The 18,959-nt window shown below is 42.5% G+C and overlaps 1 protein-coding gene across 6 annotated transcripts in view; it reads left to right on the forward strand.

Moving 5' to 3' along the window:
- Nucleotides 1–8,686: 8,686 nt before the first annotated feature.
- The window catches only part of NNT (nicotinamide nucleotide transhydrogenase), an 89,912-nt gene continuing 79,639 nt past the window's right edge, over nt 8,687–18,959 (forward strand). The window contains exons 1-3 of one of the 6 annotated variants that reach the window (XM_032415213.1): nt 8,687–8,777; nt 13,871–14,074; nt 18,409–18,638. In XM_032415213.1, the coding sequence (XP_032271104.1) occupies nt 13,924–14,074; nt 18,409–18,638 (381 nt within the window). In that variant the 5' untranslated portion in view covers nt 8,687–8,777; nt 13,871–13,923. Of the gene's footprint in view, nt 8,778–8,915; nt 9,056–9,269; nt 9,384–9,668; nt 9,905–13,870; nt 14,075–18,408; nt 18,639–18,959 lie in introns of those variants that run through there. The other 5 variants (XM_032415211.1, XM_032415214.1, XM_032415210.1 and 2 more) reach the window with 5 other exon arrangements.

The raw sequence follows: 18,959 nt of genomic DNA on the forward strand, positions 1-18,959 counted from the left end.
AGGGAGTTGGAAAGAAAGAAAGGGGTGGTCAGAGCATGAGATCTGGGTTGAAAATTTTAGAGGAAGATCTTGGTGAATAATTACAATGGGCAACATTCTACTAATTGCACAATTCAACTAATTGAACTGAAGTGCTTGCTGGCTAGCAGCAAGGTAATGTAATAGCTAGAAATGCTATTTTCAGGGTCCAAATATGGCATTCGAGAGACAATTAGGAACATCAATGTTTAATGTATAAATATCAAGTAAGAGGTCTTTTGCTACTTATGTGTTCTATTTCCCGATCTCTCTCTGGCACCGTCTATGTACTGCTCTTTTTGTTGGCACAAGGCCAAAAGCCAGTACATTGGATCTTTGAACAACATGGGTTTGAACTATTCAGGCCCACTTGTATGCAGATTTTTTTCAATAAATATAATATGGTACTATAAATGTATTTTCCTTATGATTTTCTTAACATTTTCTTTTCTCTAGGTTACTTTATTATAAGAATACAGTATACAATACGTATAATATACAAAGCATATGTTAATTGTTTATGTTATTGGTAAGGCTTCTGGTCAACAGTTGGCTCTTAGTTAAGTTTTGGGGGAGTCAAAAGTTATATGCAGATTTTCAATTATGGGGGGTGGGAGAGGGTCAATGCTCCTAACCCCTACATTTTTCAAGGGTCAACTGAATCTTCTTTCTGTTTCAACTCTTATGGGGCACTCACAATGTTTTTCTAACTCTTAACAAATATGTGTTGACTGCCTAATGTAGCCAGACAGCTTCATGACCCCGAGGTCAAGAGTTATAACCTCCTGGGTGTCTGGGTGGCTCAGTCGGTAAGCATCTGCCTCTGTCTCAGGTCATGATCTGGGGGTCCTGGGATTGAGTCCCATGTCCAGGCTCCTTGCTCTGTGGGGAATCTGCTTCTCCCTCCCCACCCCCCCACGCCCATTCACGCTCTCCCCCCCCCCCCGTCTGAAATTAAAAAAAAAAAAGAGTTGCCTCCTCCTCCAACTGAGCCAGCCAGCCACCCCTGCCCATTTCTATTTGGATTTTTAAAAAACTGTTGAGTTTTGGGGCACCTGGGTGGCTCAGTCGTTAAGCGTCTGCCATTGGCTCAGGTCATGGTCCTGGGGGTCCTGGGATTGAGCCCCGCATTGGGGTCCTGGCTCAGCGGGAAGCCTGCTTCTCCCTCTCCCACTCCCCCTGCTTGTGTTCCCTCTCTCTCTGTGTCTCTCTCTGTCAAATAAATAAATAAAATCTTAAAAAAAAAGAACTGTTGAGTTCTGAGAGTTCTTTATATATTCTACATATACACCCTTTGTAGATAAGTGTTTTGCAAATATTTTCTCCCATTCTTTTCTTTTTTTTTAAGATTTTATTTATTCGTTTGACAGAGAGTGAAAGAGAGCACAAGCAGGGGGAGTAGCAGAGGGAGAGGGGGAAGCAGGCTCCCCACTGAGCAGGGAGCCCTATGCAGAGCTTGATCCCAAGACCCCGGGCTGAGCCAAAGGCAGACGCTTAACCCACTGAGCCACCCAGGCACCCCTATTTTCTCCCATTCTGTAGCTTGTTTTTTAATTCTCTTAATCTGAACCTGGTCTTTTGCAGGTTTTCTCATTTTGATGAGATTCAATTTATCAGTTTTTACTTTTATAAATCATGCTATTGGTGTCAAGCCGTGCCCTAGACCCTGAAGATTTTTCTCTTATTTCTTTTAAAAGGTTTTGTGGTTTTGTAACCGAACCAACAGGAGTTTGTTCCTTGGTGAGTCAGAAATTGCACCAGGTTGAGTTGTGGCACAAAGAAAACTTTCATTTGTAGCAAATGAGATAATAGGGAATGGCTTCCAAAGCTGTGACTCCCTCAGAGGGTGAATGGGTTCCTTTGGGTTAGGGTTAGGATGAATATTTAGATAGAGAAGCCTTGCCATCCTGCAGAGAGGAGGGCATAAGGTCATGCCTGCGCCTTCAGGAAACATGCCTATACACACATTGTATGTTATGTAAATGAGGCTGAGGATCCTCCTGGGGCAGAGATTGTAGTATTATAATTAGGTGAAGGTATCCGTAGGTCATTCCCTAGGTCAGACTGTGGCCCATCTGCACGGGTGTGAGCCAGGTTTAGCTCAAACAGTCTTGGTGGTCTGGGCAGCGGGGAGATGATGTCAGTGCAGTTGCCGTCACCAGCTGGGGGGAGGGAGGGGGGTGGTTTCAGGTTTCCTGTGCCTGAGTCTAGAGGAAAGCCTGAAAGAAGAGCTTAGGGGAAAACCTAAGACCAAAGTTAGTGGGTACAAACAGGTGGGCAGTAAAGACCGGGTCTTGGGGTCTAGCGGGTGACAGTTTTATTTACATTAAAGTCTGTATTCCATTCTGATTTAAGTATCATATAAACTGTGAGACTTAGGTTTAGGTGGAGTGTTTGTTGCCTATGGATGTTCAGTTACTTCAACACCATTTCTTGAAAAGGCAAATGTTCCTCCATTGAATCGCTCTTGCATCTTTGCCAGAATTAAACTGGACACACTTCTGAAAATCTATTATGGGCCAGACCCTGGGCTATCTTCTTTACAGTAGTTTTTTCTCCTCTTTACAACAACCTGCAAAATCGTTATTTAGCATCTGTTCTGTGCCAAACACTGTGCTAGTTTGGAGAACTGAGAGAAGAACAAGCCTGCCTAGAATGCTTTACAGAGGAAGAGACAAGCATGAGCACGTCTGCAAAGAATAGGGAGAACAGGGAGAGCTTTCTAGACTGAAGAAAAAGCATGTCAAACAGCTAGAGGGTGTAGAACAGCTTTGTACATTTAGGAAGCAGTAAGTATATTATAGCTAGAAGGAGAGGAACAGGAGAGAATTTTCTCGTGTTGAGTTTAGAATACCTGTGGATATCTCATTGGAAATAACCAGTAGGCAATTGCCTACATGGGTCTGGAGCTCAAGAGAGAGATTTGGGCTGGACACTAAGCTTTGGAAGTTGTCATAGTACAGTTGACATTGGACTGCCAGGGGAAAAAAGTATTAGAGTTAAAAGAAAAGAGGGCCAAGGGAACATTTGAAACATTTGCACATTTAAGTGGCAAAAGAACTGAGAATGAATGGTTAAGGAAGTAGGACATTCTACTAGAGTGGTATGTCCACAAGCAGCAAAGGTGAGAAATTCTGGTTTTTGCTTTTCTGTTATGGGTAACATCTAGCATAAAAAAAGATCTACAAAGAGATTATGTTTCACAAGACTGCTTTAAAAAACTGTTTATTTGAGCTAGAGTTTTCATCAAAATGCAATATCTAAAAAGTTGAATATAAACATGTTAACTGCTATTATGGAGTTTTATAATCAAGTAACTTGAGAGTGGTAACTATATAACATATAGTTATATATGTTTAAAAACTGAGGGAAAAAGGCAATTAGGTCAAGTCTTTATTAAGAAAGCAAAACAAGGGGTGCCTGGCTGGCTCCGTCTGAGGAGCGTAAGACTCTTGATCTTGGGGTTGTGGATTGGAACTCAACGTTGGGTGTAGAGATTACTACAAAAAAAAAAAAGAAAGAAAGAAACTTTGAAAAAAAGCAAAACAAGTATATTAGGAAATTCTTTTAATTATTAATACAAAATAACTTCCACCTGAATTTCCCCAAAATAATTTGGATTTCCACTTTAAACTCAAGAACTGGTAAATCCACGTATGTTTTTAAAAAAAACAACAAATAACTACTCCTCTTTATATTGTAGTACCCTTACTAACACAGAATGCCCCTGCAGTGGGTTGAAGAGTGTCCCCCGCCCAAATTCATCACCACCCTTATTTGGAAATACAGCCTTTGCAGTTGTAATTAGTTAAGGATCTTGAGATGAAATCATCTTGGATTTTAGGGTGGACCTTAATTCCTCTGACTGGTGTCTTTATATGAGAAAGGACACGGAGATTTGGGCACAGAGAGATACACATAGAGGGTGGCAATGTGGTGAGGAGGCAGAGGTTGGGAGTCTTGTGTCTGTAAGTCAAGGAACACCAAAGGATTGCTGACAACCAGAAGCTTTCTCCAGAAGGTAGGAGAGAGGTGTGGGGCAATTTCTGTCTCAGAACATCCAGAGGAATCAACTCTGCTGACACCTTGATATCAGACTTCTGGCCTCTAGAACTCTGAATGAATGCATTTCTGCTGTTTTAAGCCACCCAGTTTGTAGCAATTTGTTACCCCTATCTCTCACCATCTTCCTGGGCCCCCAAAGGTATCAGTAGATAAATACTTTTTTATGTTCTAAAAGAAAAAAAAACATAGATTTTTTTATCATTGGCACTTACTATATGGGGAGAACAATATCCACAAAGGTTTGCTGAGTTAGTTCTAAACAATTCTTTTTTTTTTTTAGGATTTTATTTATTTGACAGAGAGACACAGCGAGAGAGGGAACACAAGCAGGGGGAGATGGAGAGGGAGAAGCAGGCTTCCCGCGGAGCAGGGAGCCCGATTCGGGACTCGATCCCAGGACTCTGGGATCATGACCTGAGCCGAAGGCAGACGCTTAACGACTGAGCCACCCAGGCGCCCAGTTCTAAACAATTCTAAATGCAAAGTGGTGTTTTTTTTTTTTTTTTAAGATTTTATTTATTTATTTGAGGGAGAGAGAGGGAGAACGAATGGGGGGTGGGCAGAGGCAGAGGGAGAAGCAGAATCCCCACTGAGCAGAGAGCACTACATGGGGCTTGATCCCAGGACCCTGGGGATTACGACCTGAGCCAAAGGCAGACACTTAACCGACTGAGCCACCCAGGTGCCCTGCAAACTGGTTTTATTTAAACAAACTGCCAGTTATTTAGCTTTGTGCTGGCTATTTAATGTCAGTTTTCCTCGATCCTCTCCCAATTAATGTTGAACGGTGTAAGTTCATTTAGTCGGTTAATATTTGTTTCCTAAAATCAACACAATCTTGATTGGTCTGTTGGGAAAAAAGGGCTGAGATTGGGGTTAGTGATGATTGCCTTAAAACCAGTCAAGTGTCTGCATTATTCAAAATCCCTGAAGTCTAAGGAGTCTAAGAATACTTTCTCATTGGAGTTGTTTACTTTGCTAATATTTACTTGTAAAAGGGAAGCTTGAAACCATAAACTACTGATAACTGTTTAACATAATAATCATAATGAAAACACATTTAATTGACCCATCTCTGGCCTGGTTTTAACTGGATGCAGGGTTTTGGTAATGTGTCCTCTTTAGGATTCAAGTGGTTTTTATTTTATTTTAAGATTTTATTTATTTATTTGACAGAGAGAGAAGGAGCACAAGCAGGGGGAGCGGCAGGCAGAGGGGGAGGGAGAAGCAGGCTTCCCACTGAGCAGGGAGCCTAATGTGGGGCTCCATCCCAGGACTCTGGGATCATGACCTGAGCTGAAGGCAGATGCTTAACCAACTGAGCCACACAGGTGCCCCTAGGATTCAGTTTTTGATCGCATATCTTCTCAGGCTCAGTCTACATTTTGATTTTTGGCTATTGGTCACCTCTCTGGGTTGAGGCTCCAAGCAGACCCTAATGGTGTGTTACACTCCTCTAAAGATTTTATCTTTTTTGTTTCTAATAGATTAGGACTCAATAGTAAATACTATCTTTAAGCGTTTGTGGGTACAAAGTCTCCTAAATTTCAGAGGGTTTAAATTTGGATGTGTTTAAAATTGGATCTATTCAGGGGTGCCTGACTGGCTCAGTCAGTAGAGTGTGGGACTCTTGATCTCGGGGTTAGGTTTGAGCCCCATGTTGGGTGTAGGGATTACTTAAAAATAAAATCTTAAAAAAAATAAAATTGGATTATCCAAATTTAAATTATTTATTAAATATTTATTATTTAAGTTTTTATTTATTAACTTAAATTAAGTAATTATTAAAGTAACCAAATCATAGACCAATCTGTAATGAAAATTTACATATATGTGAAAGGTATCTTTTTTTTTTTTTAGAGATTTTATTTATTTATTTCACAGAGAGATAGCGAGAGCAGGAACACAAGCAGGGGGATTGGGAGAGGGAGAAGCAGGCTTCCCGCCGAGCAGGGAGCCCGATGTGGGGCTCGATCCCAGGCCCCTGGGATCATGACCTGAGCCGAAGGCAGACGCTTAACGACTGAGCCACCCAGGCGCCCCTCTTTCTCTCTTTTTTTAAAAGATTTATTGATTTGAGAGAGAGAGAGAGGAGAGAGAGAGAGAGAGAGAGAGAATGGGCAGGGGAGGGGCAGCTGGGGAGGGAGAGAAGCAGACTCCCCTCTGAGCAGGGAGCCCAACATGGGGCTCAATCCCAAGACTCTGAGATCATGATCTGAGCCAAAATCAAGTGTCGGCCACTTAACTGACTGAACCACCTGGGCATCCTGAGAGGACAGGTACTTTTCTAAATGGGGGTTGGGGGCAGAGAAAGCCAAGGACGAAGAAGCAGATATCAAAGTGGACAAAGCCCTCACAAAACCTAAGAGGGAAAATAAAATTTTTGCAAAAATTTTATACAAGGTATTTTCTAAGATTCAGAAGCAACTAACTTACAAACTTTTGGAACTTAATCCAGTTTTCTTTGGGGACTCCTATGAATATTTTGTAATTACTATGTAGGAGATTAGGGCCTAAAACAGAACCTTCCAAATGACAAATGTTTTCATCTAGAGCAATGGCACCAAGTTATGTTCGACAAATGAGAAGAATGAATTTTAAAAATTATCATATACTTACTGTTTAACGGTAAAAGTGAAAAATGGTATGTTATCTTTGGATTTGTTCTGATGTGAAATAAGGTGAAATTAAATAACCCATTGAGCATTCATTTAAGCCAGGGTTTCTCAGTCTTAGCACTGTTGATGTTTGGGACCCGATAATTCTTTGTTGTAGGGAGCTGTCCTGTGTAATGTTGAGTGGTTAGCAGCATCCCTGGTCTCTACCCATTAGATGATTTCCCTTTGCAGTGTGACGACAAAATGTCTCCAGACACGGTGGGACAAAATTGTCCCCAGCTGGGAACCACTGATTTTTAAGTCTTGAAAGAGAAAAGCAGCAAACCCTTGCCCCCAGTGTTTTAAAACAAGTATTTGTTTTCCCCAGTTTTATTGAGATATAATTAACATGTAGCACTGTATACATCTGAGGTGTACAGCATAATGATTTGACTTACATATATCATGAAAGGGGCTTAGTCTTAATCCTTATGAATTACTTCTGCCTCATTGAAACTGCCATATCTTGAACCTTTCTCTATGGTTACATTTATCACAGTTCATTATATTTTTTATTTTTTATTATTTTTAAAAATTTATTTATTTGAGAGAGAGAGCATAGAGGGGAGGGGCAGAAGGAGAGGTAGAGAGAAACCCAAGCCAACTCCGCACTGAGCATGGAGCACCACTCAGGGCTTGATATCATGACTCTGAGATCATGACCTGATTGGAAATCAAGAGTCAGAGACTTAACCGACTGAGCCACCCAGGCGCCCAAATATTTTATTTTTTTAAAATTTATTAAGAGAGAGAGAAAGAGAGAGCACATGAGTGGGGCAGGGGCAGAGGAAGAAAGAGAATCTCAGGCAGACTCCCTGCTGAGCCCGGAGCAGATGCCAGACTCATTTTCAAGACCCATGAGATCATGATTTGAGCCTATGCTCAAGAGTCCTATGCTTAACTGACTGAGCCACCCAGGTGCTGTCCCCCCACCCCCATTATATTTTCTAAAATACGAAGCTTGTGTCTTTTCCCGTCGGTGAACTCTTTCGGGAGAAGGGCAGTATTTTCCCTTGACATCCTCTGGATGTCAGTGGAAATTCATTAGTTGAATGACCTTTTATGCTGGTTAAACACAAGAGATGGATGTTCTTTTTTTTTTTTAATTTATTTGTCAGAGAGAGGGAGAGAGGGAGCAAGCACAAGCAGGGGGAGCTGCAGGCAGAGGGAGAAGCAGGCTCCCCGCTGAGCAGGGACTTGGATGATCTTGACCTAGAGCTGAAGGCAGAAGCTTAACCCACTGAGCCATCCAGGAATTCCAGCACAAGAGATGTTCTTAAAGGAAGGGTTTCTCTGAAGTTTCTTTTTCTTTCTTTCTTTTTTTTTTTTTTTAAGATTTTATTTATTTATTTGAGAGAGAGAGAGAGTGAGAGACAGCATGAGAGAAGAGAGGGTCAGAGGGAGAAGCAGACTCCCTGCTGAGCAGGGATCCAGGGACTCCCGGATCATGACTTGAGCCGAAGGCAGTCACTTAACCAACTGAGCCACCCAGGCGCCCACTGAAGTTTCTTTTTAAGGAATATCTGTTTTGCCTATCTCAAATATTTAACTTAAAGTAAAAAGCAGTGATCATGCTGACACTTCATGATGATTGAGCTTTGGGTAAGTGAACCATTTTATATTCCACATTTGATTCTTCCCACTTTTAATCAGAAGACACCTGCAGACTGACAGAGGTATGTGCAAAGGACAAGCAGGTCCTTATGTTTTGGGGTCCTTTAATAGTTTTGCGGCCATCAACCCAGGCCTTGTCAGGCCACTTCATGTCCACCAAGGGCGCTCTCTAGCGCTGGATATTAATACTACCAGCAGCACGCGGCTTTCTCTGGGCCCGCTGTGGGAAGACCAATACGTAGATGTGTGTTAATTTTCGGGCCTTGACATCGTTTCCGAGGAATTTAACTCCACCTCTTCGGGCAGAATGGAAAAACAGCGCCCTCATTCCCGCCCTTCACAACCCCTCGACCTCCTCCCACTTTCCTTTTGGTCCTCTTCTGTTACAGAAGTTCTGATTTTTCCTAGAGAGCTAGAGGAAAGGTACCAAAAATGGAGTTATATTATCCTTGTATTTGCTCTGGTGGAACACTGGAGAGGAAACCACACTTTGTAACTGGTTCTCCAGCTCCAAATGTAGCCCTGAAAACTTCAGCGCCGGCGCAGGGCTCCAGGTTTGATTGACAAGGACGCGCCGAGGGAAAGCGCGGAGGCGGGGCAGCGGGCCGCCGGTCGAGCCCGAGACAAAGAGGTTTTGGCTGCCACTGAGGAGTGAAGGGCCCCTTGGGGTAACTAGCCTTTGCGCTCTAAAGGGGCGTTTGGTGAGGTCGTGTTCTTGTCCGGAGAGAGGGCGGCAGGCGCCGGGCCGAGCGGGCTGAAGGGCCGGGTGGGGAGGGGGCGCGGGGTGGGGGAGGGGGCGGTGTGTGTGTGTGTGTGTGTGTGTGTGTGTGTGGTGTGCGTGTGTGTGTGTGTGTGTGTGTGTGTGTGTGTGTGTGTGTGTGTGTCGCCGTCACGTGGCCTCCGCCGCCGCGGGGTTGGGGCTGTTCTTCCGGGTTGGAGGCTCAGAGCCTTGGGGCCCGAACCCGGGTCTGTCAGCGCGGCGTCCCCCGCCGCGCGCGCCGCCCAGGGCCGCCTGGCCTCCCCGCCAAGGTGAGCGGCGCGGCGCGGGCAGCCGGCGCGCGCGATTGGGGCGCAGCTGGGGAGGGGCAGCGGGACTCGCGGGGATTGTCCGGGCCCCCGCCGAGGAGGAGACCTGTCAAGGAGCAGAAGGGGGCGGGGTTGGCAGTGGCCTGGGTGCGAGGTGCACCCGGGCGCCCGCAGGCCAGAGGCTTGGGTCCGGAAGGAGAACCTCGCCTCGAGGGCCCTCTTTCCTGTCTCTTGCTGGGGCGACGTGGAAAGGAGTGGGCGGGTGCTTGGGGAACTGGGTACTGGCAGGGGTCAGGGAACAGGCAGCTGTGCAGGTGCAGATCTTGGAGCTTTGGCGCGCAGCGGGAGTCGTACGGGGTCATTTCGGCCCGCAAGATGGGGGGAGGAGGAGAGGTCATAGAGGACTTTTGATAGAGGGTGCACCTAGAGAAGTGGCAGCTGGACGCCCCGAAATTGCGCTTGAACCTTGAGGGAATTCGGGGTCGGCGATCAGCTGGAGACCTAGGAGGTGGCGAGCGAACGTTGTGAGTGTGTCTGTCTGTGCCGGCTGGTGGTGGTCCGGGCAAACTTCAACCGGGCAGAGTGGGGCCCGGGGTTGGCGACCGGGAGGAGACAGCGGTGGGGGCCGAGCTGATTCGAACCCCGGAGGCGGAATGTCTATTATTCGGCCTTGGCCAATCGGCTTCAGGGGAAGGTTATAAATAGCGGTCCCGGCCAGTTGCCAGCCACGCTGCAGTTTAGTGGCCGAAGGAGGGGCGGTAGTTTGGTGGAGGTCACACTGCCTGCCAGTCTAAGCTTCTGTAGGGTATTGTGTCCTTGGTTGGTATGCTCTGCTTTAAAAGCGTGACTTGTTTACGGTTGCAGGCGTCCTTTATTCGCCCTGTGGTGCAGGGCAGTCCTAGAGAGATCGCCTTGTAAGGAGTCTTGTAGGACAGACTCCGTTTGGATGGGACTTGCATGCTTTTATTTAAAATGCTCCCCTCTTCTCCATCACACCCCTTTGATTTGCATACCTGGCTGTTTTTTTTAAAATTTTATTAAATGTACAGTTTAGGATTACTTTCTTATCAACAAGTGTGCTCAGGCTGTTTACCTTTGCTGATGGAATCAGTTTTCCGCAAGGATACACAGCATTTCATTTTCAAAGGAAATTTCCTGAAACTCTGGAGAATGTGTTCCTTAGATACCTAGGTTTCAAGTTACCTAGCCCTAGTTATTCATTCATTCAGTCAAAAAACACTTGCTGTTTTCCTATTTTGTGCAAAGCACTGAGCCAGATGTAATACCAAAGTGAATAATAATAGCAATTAAAATACTGTGTCCTTTTAATCCTCCCAACAGACAGGTGCTGTTATTATCCTCATTTTAAAGGTGAGGGAATCAGTTTCAGAGGAGTTAAGTGAATGACTTGCCAAGGACACAGCTAATAAATTACAGAATGGGGGCTTACAACCCACAGGTCACCTTGTTAGCCTCTAGGCTGCCCTCTCTCCCTGCCCTCAAGAATTTTAGTACCTACTGGGGAGAAAGTTGTCCAAATAACTTACATTACAGTGCTGTATCAATGATATACTAATTTTTTTTTTTTCAATTTTGAGTTGTAAAGCTTTCCCCCATTGCTTCAAAGTCATAGAAACACATGGATAATAAAGTAGCAGAGGGCTTTTTAAGTTAAGAGAGGGACAAATGTGACAATTAGGCTAGTATTCTGTGTTCGATATAAACAAGTACCTGTCTGTGATAACACGGTTTCAAATATTCTCCGAATATCTTTCAGGGTCATTTGTATTTGATTTAGGCTTAGTGGTAGGGACCATTCTTGCCAATAAACTACTTTCTGATCACTGTTCTGTATGTTCATAACTTGAAGTAAGTGGAATTTTTTGGCAAGATCGGCCTCTGAAGGCCTTGGCCTTAACTGATGCTTGATGCCAGGGATCTATTCAACATCAAATTCCCATTTTCTAAGTAGGCAGGACAGTTTTTCCAGATTTTATGAAATAGGACTTCAGCTTTAAAGCACTGTAAAATCTCATCATAAAAGTTTTAGACCCTAATGGGGTCTAACAAACGAGCTTTCCTATGCTTTTATAGATGAGCAGACTGAGATGCAGAGAGATTCAGGAGTGAGCGGCAGACTTAGACAACACACAGGCTCTCTTATAGCTAGCTTTGTTCTTTCCCTGATGGGGTCTGGGTAAACCTCATCAGCCCCACGAGAATGGTGGTTGTTGGGGAGGTGGATGATCCAAGAAGAGAAACTAGGGTAAGTGGGGAGGTTGGGATAAGACTAGGTCATTGGTCGGGGTGCCTAGGTGGCTCAGTCGGTTAAGTGTCTGCCTTCGGCTCAGGTCATGATCCCAGGGTCCTGGGATCGAGCCCCACATCGGGCTCCCTGCTCAGTGGGGAGCCTGCTTCTCCCTCTCCCTCTGCTTGCCACTTCCCCCCGTTTGTTCTCTCTCTTTCTGTGTGTGTCAAATAAATAATAAATAAAATCTTAAAAAAAAAAAAGACGAGGTCATTGGTAATGGTAGGACAAATCTCCCTCAAGGCAAGAATTTTTTATATCTTTGTATCTTTTATATATCTTTTATATATCTTTGTTTCTCCCTTGTTCTTGGCATAGATTCTGTGAATGTTTTGAATTCGGGGCTGGATTTCAAACTGTTGCTCTCCCTTCTCAGCCATGACTAACCCTAGAAGTGACCCATGAATAAATGAGGAGAATATTTATGGGATTCAGGAATGCCTGGGATTGAAATGAAATGACATGTGGAAACACTGAAAATATAAAACCTATTCAAGTGCAAAACATTGTTCAGATACATTTCTGATTGCATGCCTGAACCCATCTTGCATGCTTCCGCTTCCTTAGCTTTTTTCACATTACGCTCTCCATCTCAAATGAGTTTCTTTTCTTTTTTCTGAGCTCTGTAGGAATACATAATCTCCTTCTTTGATCCCTCAAAGAACTTTGGACTTCCCTTACTCTGCTTTGTAGTGTTATTACTTGTTGACTTTTCTTATCTCAAAGTGTGTGACCTATTCCAGTTTGATTCTACAGATGCTTCTAACGGCTGTGCCTCTGACTCAGCCCTCTATACGTGTTTGTTGAATTAAAGGGCATTTTAAGAATAAGCACCATCTGGATTAAGGATTTCCATTCCCAGTGTGGCTTTCTGGTATTTGTAAGAAGTTGCTTCAGGGAGTTGTAGCAATAGTTCTGAGTAAGCTAGACCCTTCTTCCTCTGGACGCTGGAAGAATGTTTATGGAGTCTGCTGGGATTGGGTGCTGGACCCCAACAGGGCCCACACGATGGGGCAGAGCTTAAAGTAGTTGGTGGAGTTAGCTGAGCTTGACTGATAGAATTCCAGATCTTCTGCTTCTTCCTGATTTTGAAGGAAAGAAAAGAAGGATGGGGGAACATTGGGAATCGAGGGAATGGTGGGGGTGCCTTCAGTGCAGCCCTGGGGATCTGCCATGGAGAGCAGTGGAGGTAACCACTGAAGCTTAGGTCAATAATAACAAAGGTCAATGACACTTCATCCGGCCCAGTTAGAGCTGGTAAAGAAGTAGCCACTTGTGAGAACCACTGATGGAAGAGTTCCTAGTTACACCCACACCTACAAGCGCAAACTTATGTGATAATGGCATTTTTCTTTCTTTTTTAAAATTGGAGTCAGGGCGCCTGGGTGGCTCAGTCGTTAAGCGTCTGCCTTCAGCTCAGGTCATGGTCCCAGGGTCCTGGGATCGAGTCCCGCATCGGGCTCCCTGCTCAGCCAGGAGCCTGCTTCTCCCTCTCTCACTCCCCCTGCTTGTGTTTCCTCTCTCGCTGTGTCTCTCTGTGTCAAATAAATAAATATAATCTTTAAAAAAAAATAATAAAATTGGAGTCATATCTCACACATGTTTAATTTTCTTGAGATGTATGTGCACTTAGCAAACATGCATCTCATGTTCACTCAGTCTCAATTCAGGGGTCTTACAGGATAAGCATCTTGCTGCACTGAATGGGTTGCCAGTGTTTTCTGTACATGGTGGCTAAATAGCTTGCTACTATACAGTATTATAGACAATTTAAGGGAAATTCAAGGATAACTATGCAATTTTTGCTGTATGTGCAGATTTAGAAGATAACTTTCATGTAAGATGTGGTTGGACTCTATAGCAATTTTCTTTTTCAGCTTTCTAGCTACATTAAGGATCAATTAGACTTAGGTGATCAAGGCTTAGAATTGAATAGTGGGTTTATAACCACAATTTAAGTGGGAAAATGGATTTCAAGTTTTACATATCTGAGTCGGAAACAAAGTTTTGAAGCATCTTCTGCTAAGTAAAGGACTTGGCAAATGAATTCATTGTAGATGCCCACATAAAACTTTATATTCCAAGCTCTTTGAATTAGTATTTTTAAAAAATGTTTTTGATGTTCAAATGACAAAGTATGTTTTTCTTAGCACATAAATACTTTATTTTTCTTTCGTTTTAGTGATTTACCCTCAAGGAAATTTGGGATTCAGAAAGTTGGGAGCTCATACGAACATGGCGAATCTACTGAAAACCGTGGTGACTGGCTGTTCGTGTCCTTTACTTAGCAATTTGGGGTCCTGTAAGGTGATACCTGGGAAGAAGGATTTTTTACGAACATTTCATACTCATCAGGCTCTTTGGTGTAAAGCTCCTGTAAAACCAGGTAAAGTCTCACGTCAGTGTATGTAAATCAAACCTTCAAGTCGTAGGAGCTAATAGATCTCCTGATGATTGATAAAAGGAAAAGTCATGCAGTGTTACAGCCTGGTGTTTGTGAGTCATCATTTTGCATTAAAAAAAGAACACTAAGGAGTGCTTTTTAAAAATATTTTCCATGTATAGAAGTTCCTGATTGTCAGTGCTAATAGAGAAGAAAAGAAAATAGAAAAAGAGAGAAAAAGAGAAATGATAAACCAGTTGAGTTGTACCGGGGGAAACTATTGCTCAGAGTAACCATTTCTCCCAGCAGCTCTTCCTCTTTCCTTGTCAGTATGGAGGAATTGTAACATACATTGCTCATCTCTGCTCAAGAATTAGCAACTAAGTATATGAATTAATCTGAAGTAGTGCTTCTTGATTTAGTAAATGGCAACTTCATCTCAGTTGCTTAGGTCAGAAACCTTGGAGTCATCCTAGATCTTCACAGTAGGTACGGTTCAGCTCTACCTTGTATCCGGAGTCTGTTCTTCTCACCATCACCGCTGTTATCTTCCTGTTCCACGCCACCAACATCTGTCACGGGACCACCATCATCTGTCACGGGACTGTTGTGCTCGTCTTCTAAATGTGCTCTACGCTTTCTGCCTCTGCTCCTGCTACAGTCTGTTCTATACGTGACAGCATCATCTTTTAAAAATGAAAGATCATGTACTTTTCTATTCAGAATTTGCCACAGTGTCCTAGCCCATGCAGAGTTAAGAGCTGAAGTCTTTCAGTAGCCTACAAGGCCTTCCCTGCTAGGATCCCCATGCTTCTGTTCTAGTGTGCAGGCCAAAAGGAGAAGCTAAATAAGGGCTTTCTAAGCTGAGTGAGATCCCTTTATGCACTTTGCACAAAGACCCTCCTAGGACTGTCTATATACCTCATCGGCCAAAACTCAGATAGGTGGCCATTATGTGGTTGTAAGGGAGACTTGGACATAAAAGAGGTCCTTTGTTCTAGATGGCAACATATTCCATTAAAATCGGCATTCTGTAACTAAGGTGGAAGAACAGGATGGACATTTGGTGGGGGGCAACCTAAAGTTTTTGCCACATAGAATAATGCCCTTCTTTTTACGTTTGTAGGACTCTGTGCATTCAGGATCCCGACACCGCTATGCTTTTTGAGTTCTTATGTCTGTCTTTCATAGAATTCACAGCCTCTTTTCTTGTTCTTACATGACAAGTGACTGTTGGCCAGGTACCTGCCCCTGAGAGTCCTCAACTTTATCTTCAGATTTTTATTTTAGGTGTTCTAGAAAGCCAGATGATCCAAGCGTGATAAAATTGTGTATAAGATAGAAGTAAGTAACTGCATTGAGGACGTGAGAATTGTCCTTGTGACTAAAGGCTGGACATCAAGATCTCTGTATTGACTATGCAGGAGACTTTTGTTTATTCAATTTCTGGCTCTTGACTATTTCCTAGATAATCATTTTTTATATCTAAAAGATAATGATTCTATTTAAAATGTATAACACCACAATTTCATTACCACATTGAGAAGCATGAAAAGTAATCCAGTTAGTATTCATATTTAAAAAAAGTTTTTTTTTACGGTTGCCTTATCCAAATAATGATCCAAACAGGATCCACATGTTGTATTTGCTTGCTACATCCCTTCTTTTGATCTCTATGTTTCCTTTTTTCTCTTTTTAATTTATTTGTTGAAGAATGTCGTTGTTGCCCTGCAGAATTTCACGTTCTAGGTTTGGCTGACTGAATTCCCTTGGTCTTATTAAAACCCAGTTTCTCTGTCCCTTGTATTTTCTGTACCATTTAGCTAGATCTAGAGGCTTGATTAGACTCAGATTTGTTTGTTTGTTTTTTCTTTTTGGCAAGAATACTTCATAGGCGATGCTGGGTGTATGATCTATTGCATTACATCAAGAAGATTAATCAGTGAGTTTAGATGTTGTTGGTATCCATCTATTAGGAAGCGCCCATCCCTGTTTCACTCAAAGGCTATACAGACGTTTAATGATCATTAACTAAATCCATGGTTTTATGGGGGTTTTTAAAATGGTGATACTCTATCATTTTATCTTCATTTATGAGCTAGAATTTTTCTGTAAAGAGAAACTTTCCCTCTATTATTTAGTTACCCTGAGGTTGTGGTGCCAAGGTGGGATAAATGCTTGATTCTGTCCCATTATTTACTAGTTTTGGTAATAATGTCTTGGTTCCCTTAAGTATTAGTTTTCTATTTCTGCTGTAACAAGTGATCACAAATATATGGGTTTCATACAACACAGATTTATTGTCTTGCACTCCTGGAGGCCAAAGTCTGGAATGGCTCTCACTAGGTTTATATGAAGGTATTGGTGGGGCTGTATTCCTTCTGGAGGCTTTAGGGGAGGTCTTTTTCCTTACCTTGTCCAGCTTTTGGCTTGCATTCTTTGGCTCGTGGCCCCCTCTTCCGTCTTCATAGCCAGCAGCATAGTATCTTCACATTACTATTTGACTCTGACTCTTCTGCCTTCTTTTTCTACAGTTAAGGACCCTTGTGAGTGCATTGGGACCACCCAGATAATCCAGGATAATCTCCTTATTTCAGGGTCATTTGATTAGCAACCTTAATTCCATCTGCTCCCCTAATTCTCCTTTGCTGTGTATCCTAACATATTCACAGGTTCTGAGGATTAGAATGTGGATATCTTTGGAAGACCAAAGACTAGTTGACTAGTGAAGCTTTTAAAAAAATACTTATTTTTTGAGTATCATAACTAACTCACTTGGATGTGTTTTATTACATTGCAATTAATTATTCTCTTTCATGCTCAGATTGTTTCCTATTTGGCCAAGTGGATGCCCTTTCAGGTTGGCTCCTAAATCTGTTTGATGGGACTTCATTTGTCTTTGGTAGCTTCCTTGGCTTATGGTATATAGGGCCTAGGTAATTTGAGATTGTCAGATAAGTAAACCCAAAATGTGTATGTGATTTAACTTTGCACATCAATCCAGAATATTTTCCCTCTTTCTATTATTTTCCTCCCTCTTCTTCAAGTAGAGGGTAAGATTCAGCGTATGTTTGCCTTTGGTTTACTATCAGTTATTACCGTTTATCGAGTATGGGGTCTAAGACTATGATCAAGTGGTGGTATTTTTAGGTTGACTTCATTTCTCTGAGGCCTCGCTCACTTAATGATTATTGTTATTCTGTGGAGATAATTTAATTTTTTTATTATGTATATCTAGAGTTTAGGTTGTTAGAGTAGATTTCCTAAGCTTTAGTAAAACATATAAAAGCAGATCTTTATTTAAAAAAATCTATTTATGCCCTCATGTTGAGTAAAACAGAAGAAACTAATGTACTGTAGTTAAAGCTGTTCAGAACCATCTATAAATACTTTATATATATCATGCAGGCTCTTTTGGGTTGCAAGGAATAGGATCCCATCAGGCTATATTTTGTGATGAGGGTTTATTGTATGTGATCTTGGGAAGTACAGAAGCCCAGGAAACTCTTCATTTACTTCTTGGAAAAGTGGAATGTTCTTCTGAATGTCATAGCTGTGGCTCATCTTCCCTCTTTGTATCTCCACTCCTGATCTTTCTACTACTATGGCTGTATACCTCCCTTTGATTACCTCGTGGTTGCTTACAAATAGCTTCTGTACCATTTACTCCCTTGTCCTTTTCTGTGGGTCACAGACTCCCTGAAAAAGAACCTGAATGGGTTGGGTCATCACTGGCCAACATAGAGTGTCCTTAGATAGTTCCTGTGTAAGTCACGTCAGAGGTTGTCTGGCCTGTAGACTATTATCTTTGACCCAGCTGTTGATCCTTGGTCTAATCAGTGGGGGCCAAGAATGTAGGGTCTCATGATACAATCTTGGAAATCTATGAGGAATTGCATTGGTCAAATTGCCAGGAAGGAAACTCTTGAGTGTGGCAGGCCACCAAATTGTCTAGTATAGGCTTGTTCTTCAAAACAGCAAATTACTTCTGTCTTCCTTAAAGGTAAGGACAAGGAGACCATAAATCCCAGAGGGTTAGTTTGAAGAGTGGAATTTGCTTGTTGATTGATCTCTCACAACCCATTTTTTCCCCCTAAGGATAAACTATTCTAGTCATGTGATTTGAAGAGACCATTTGGTTAAATGAAATATTTGGAATTTTCAGGAGAGTGGGCAAAAATATTTCCCATGATCGATCAAAAAACTCAATTATGATTATGAAGCGGGAATATTATTTTGAGCAGCAACTTGTATGTGTGGTATATTTTGAACAGACTGCCTATTTTTGTTTTTATGTTGTTGTATTTTACTAATTTTTTTTTTTTTTGCCTTTGTAGGAATTCCATATAAACAACTGACTGTTGGTGTCCCCAAGGAGATTTTCCAAAATGAGAAACGGGTGGCATTGTCTCCTGCTGGGGTTCAGGCCTTGGTCAAGCAGGGTTTCAGTGTTGTCGTGGAATCAGGTGCTGGTGAAGCTTCCAAGTTTTCTGATGATCACTACAAAGCAGCAGGTGCCCAGATCCAAGGGGTGAAGGAAGTGCTGGCTTCTGATTTGGTGGTCAAAGTAATTATTCCTTTCCCCCCTCATTTATGGCATGCCGACTTTTAAAAAACTTTTCATAGGAAAATTAAACTACTCTATTGTTATGTCTCTTCATATTTTCAAACAATGTCTTTCCTCAGAGAAATGCTTGTATGTTGTGAATATTCTTCATATTCCAATAGAACTTTTATCAGGCAATGTGATCCATGTTTATCCATGAGGGGAGAAAGTGATCTTCCTTTTTACATTCGTCATATGGAAATTCCCTTCTTATTGGCTAGGGGGAATTTGCACTTCCTGGTTCATATATATCCAAAATACCTACAGGTGAGTATTTAAGTG

This window comes from Phoca vitulina, unplaced genomic scaffold, assembly GCF_004348235.1.
Source record: "Phoca vitulina isolate PV1807 unplaced genomic scaffold, GSC_HSeal_1.0 scaffold17, whole genome shotgun sequence".
NCBI classification, from domain to species: domain Eukaryota; kingdom Metazoa; phylum Chordata; class Mammalia; order Carnivora; family Phocidae; genus Phoca; species Phoca vitulina.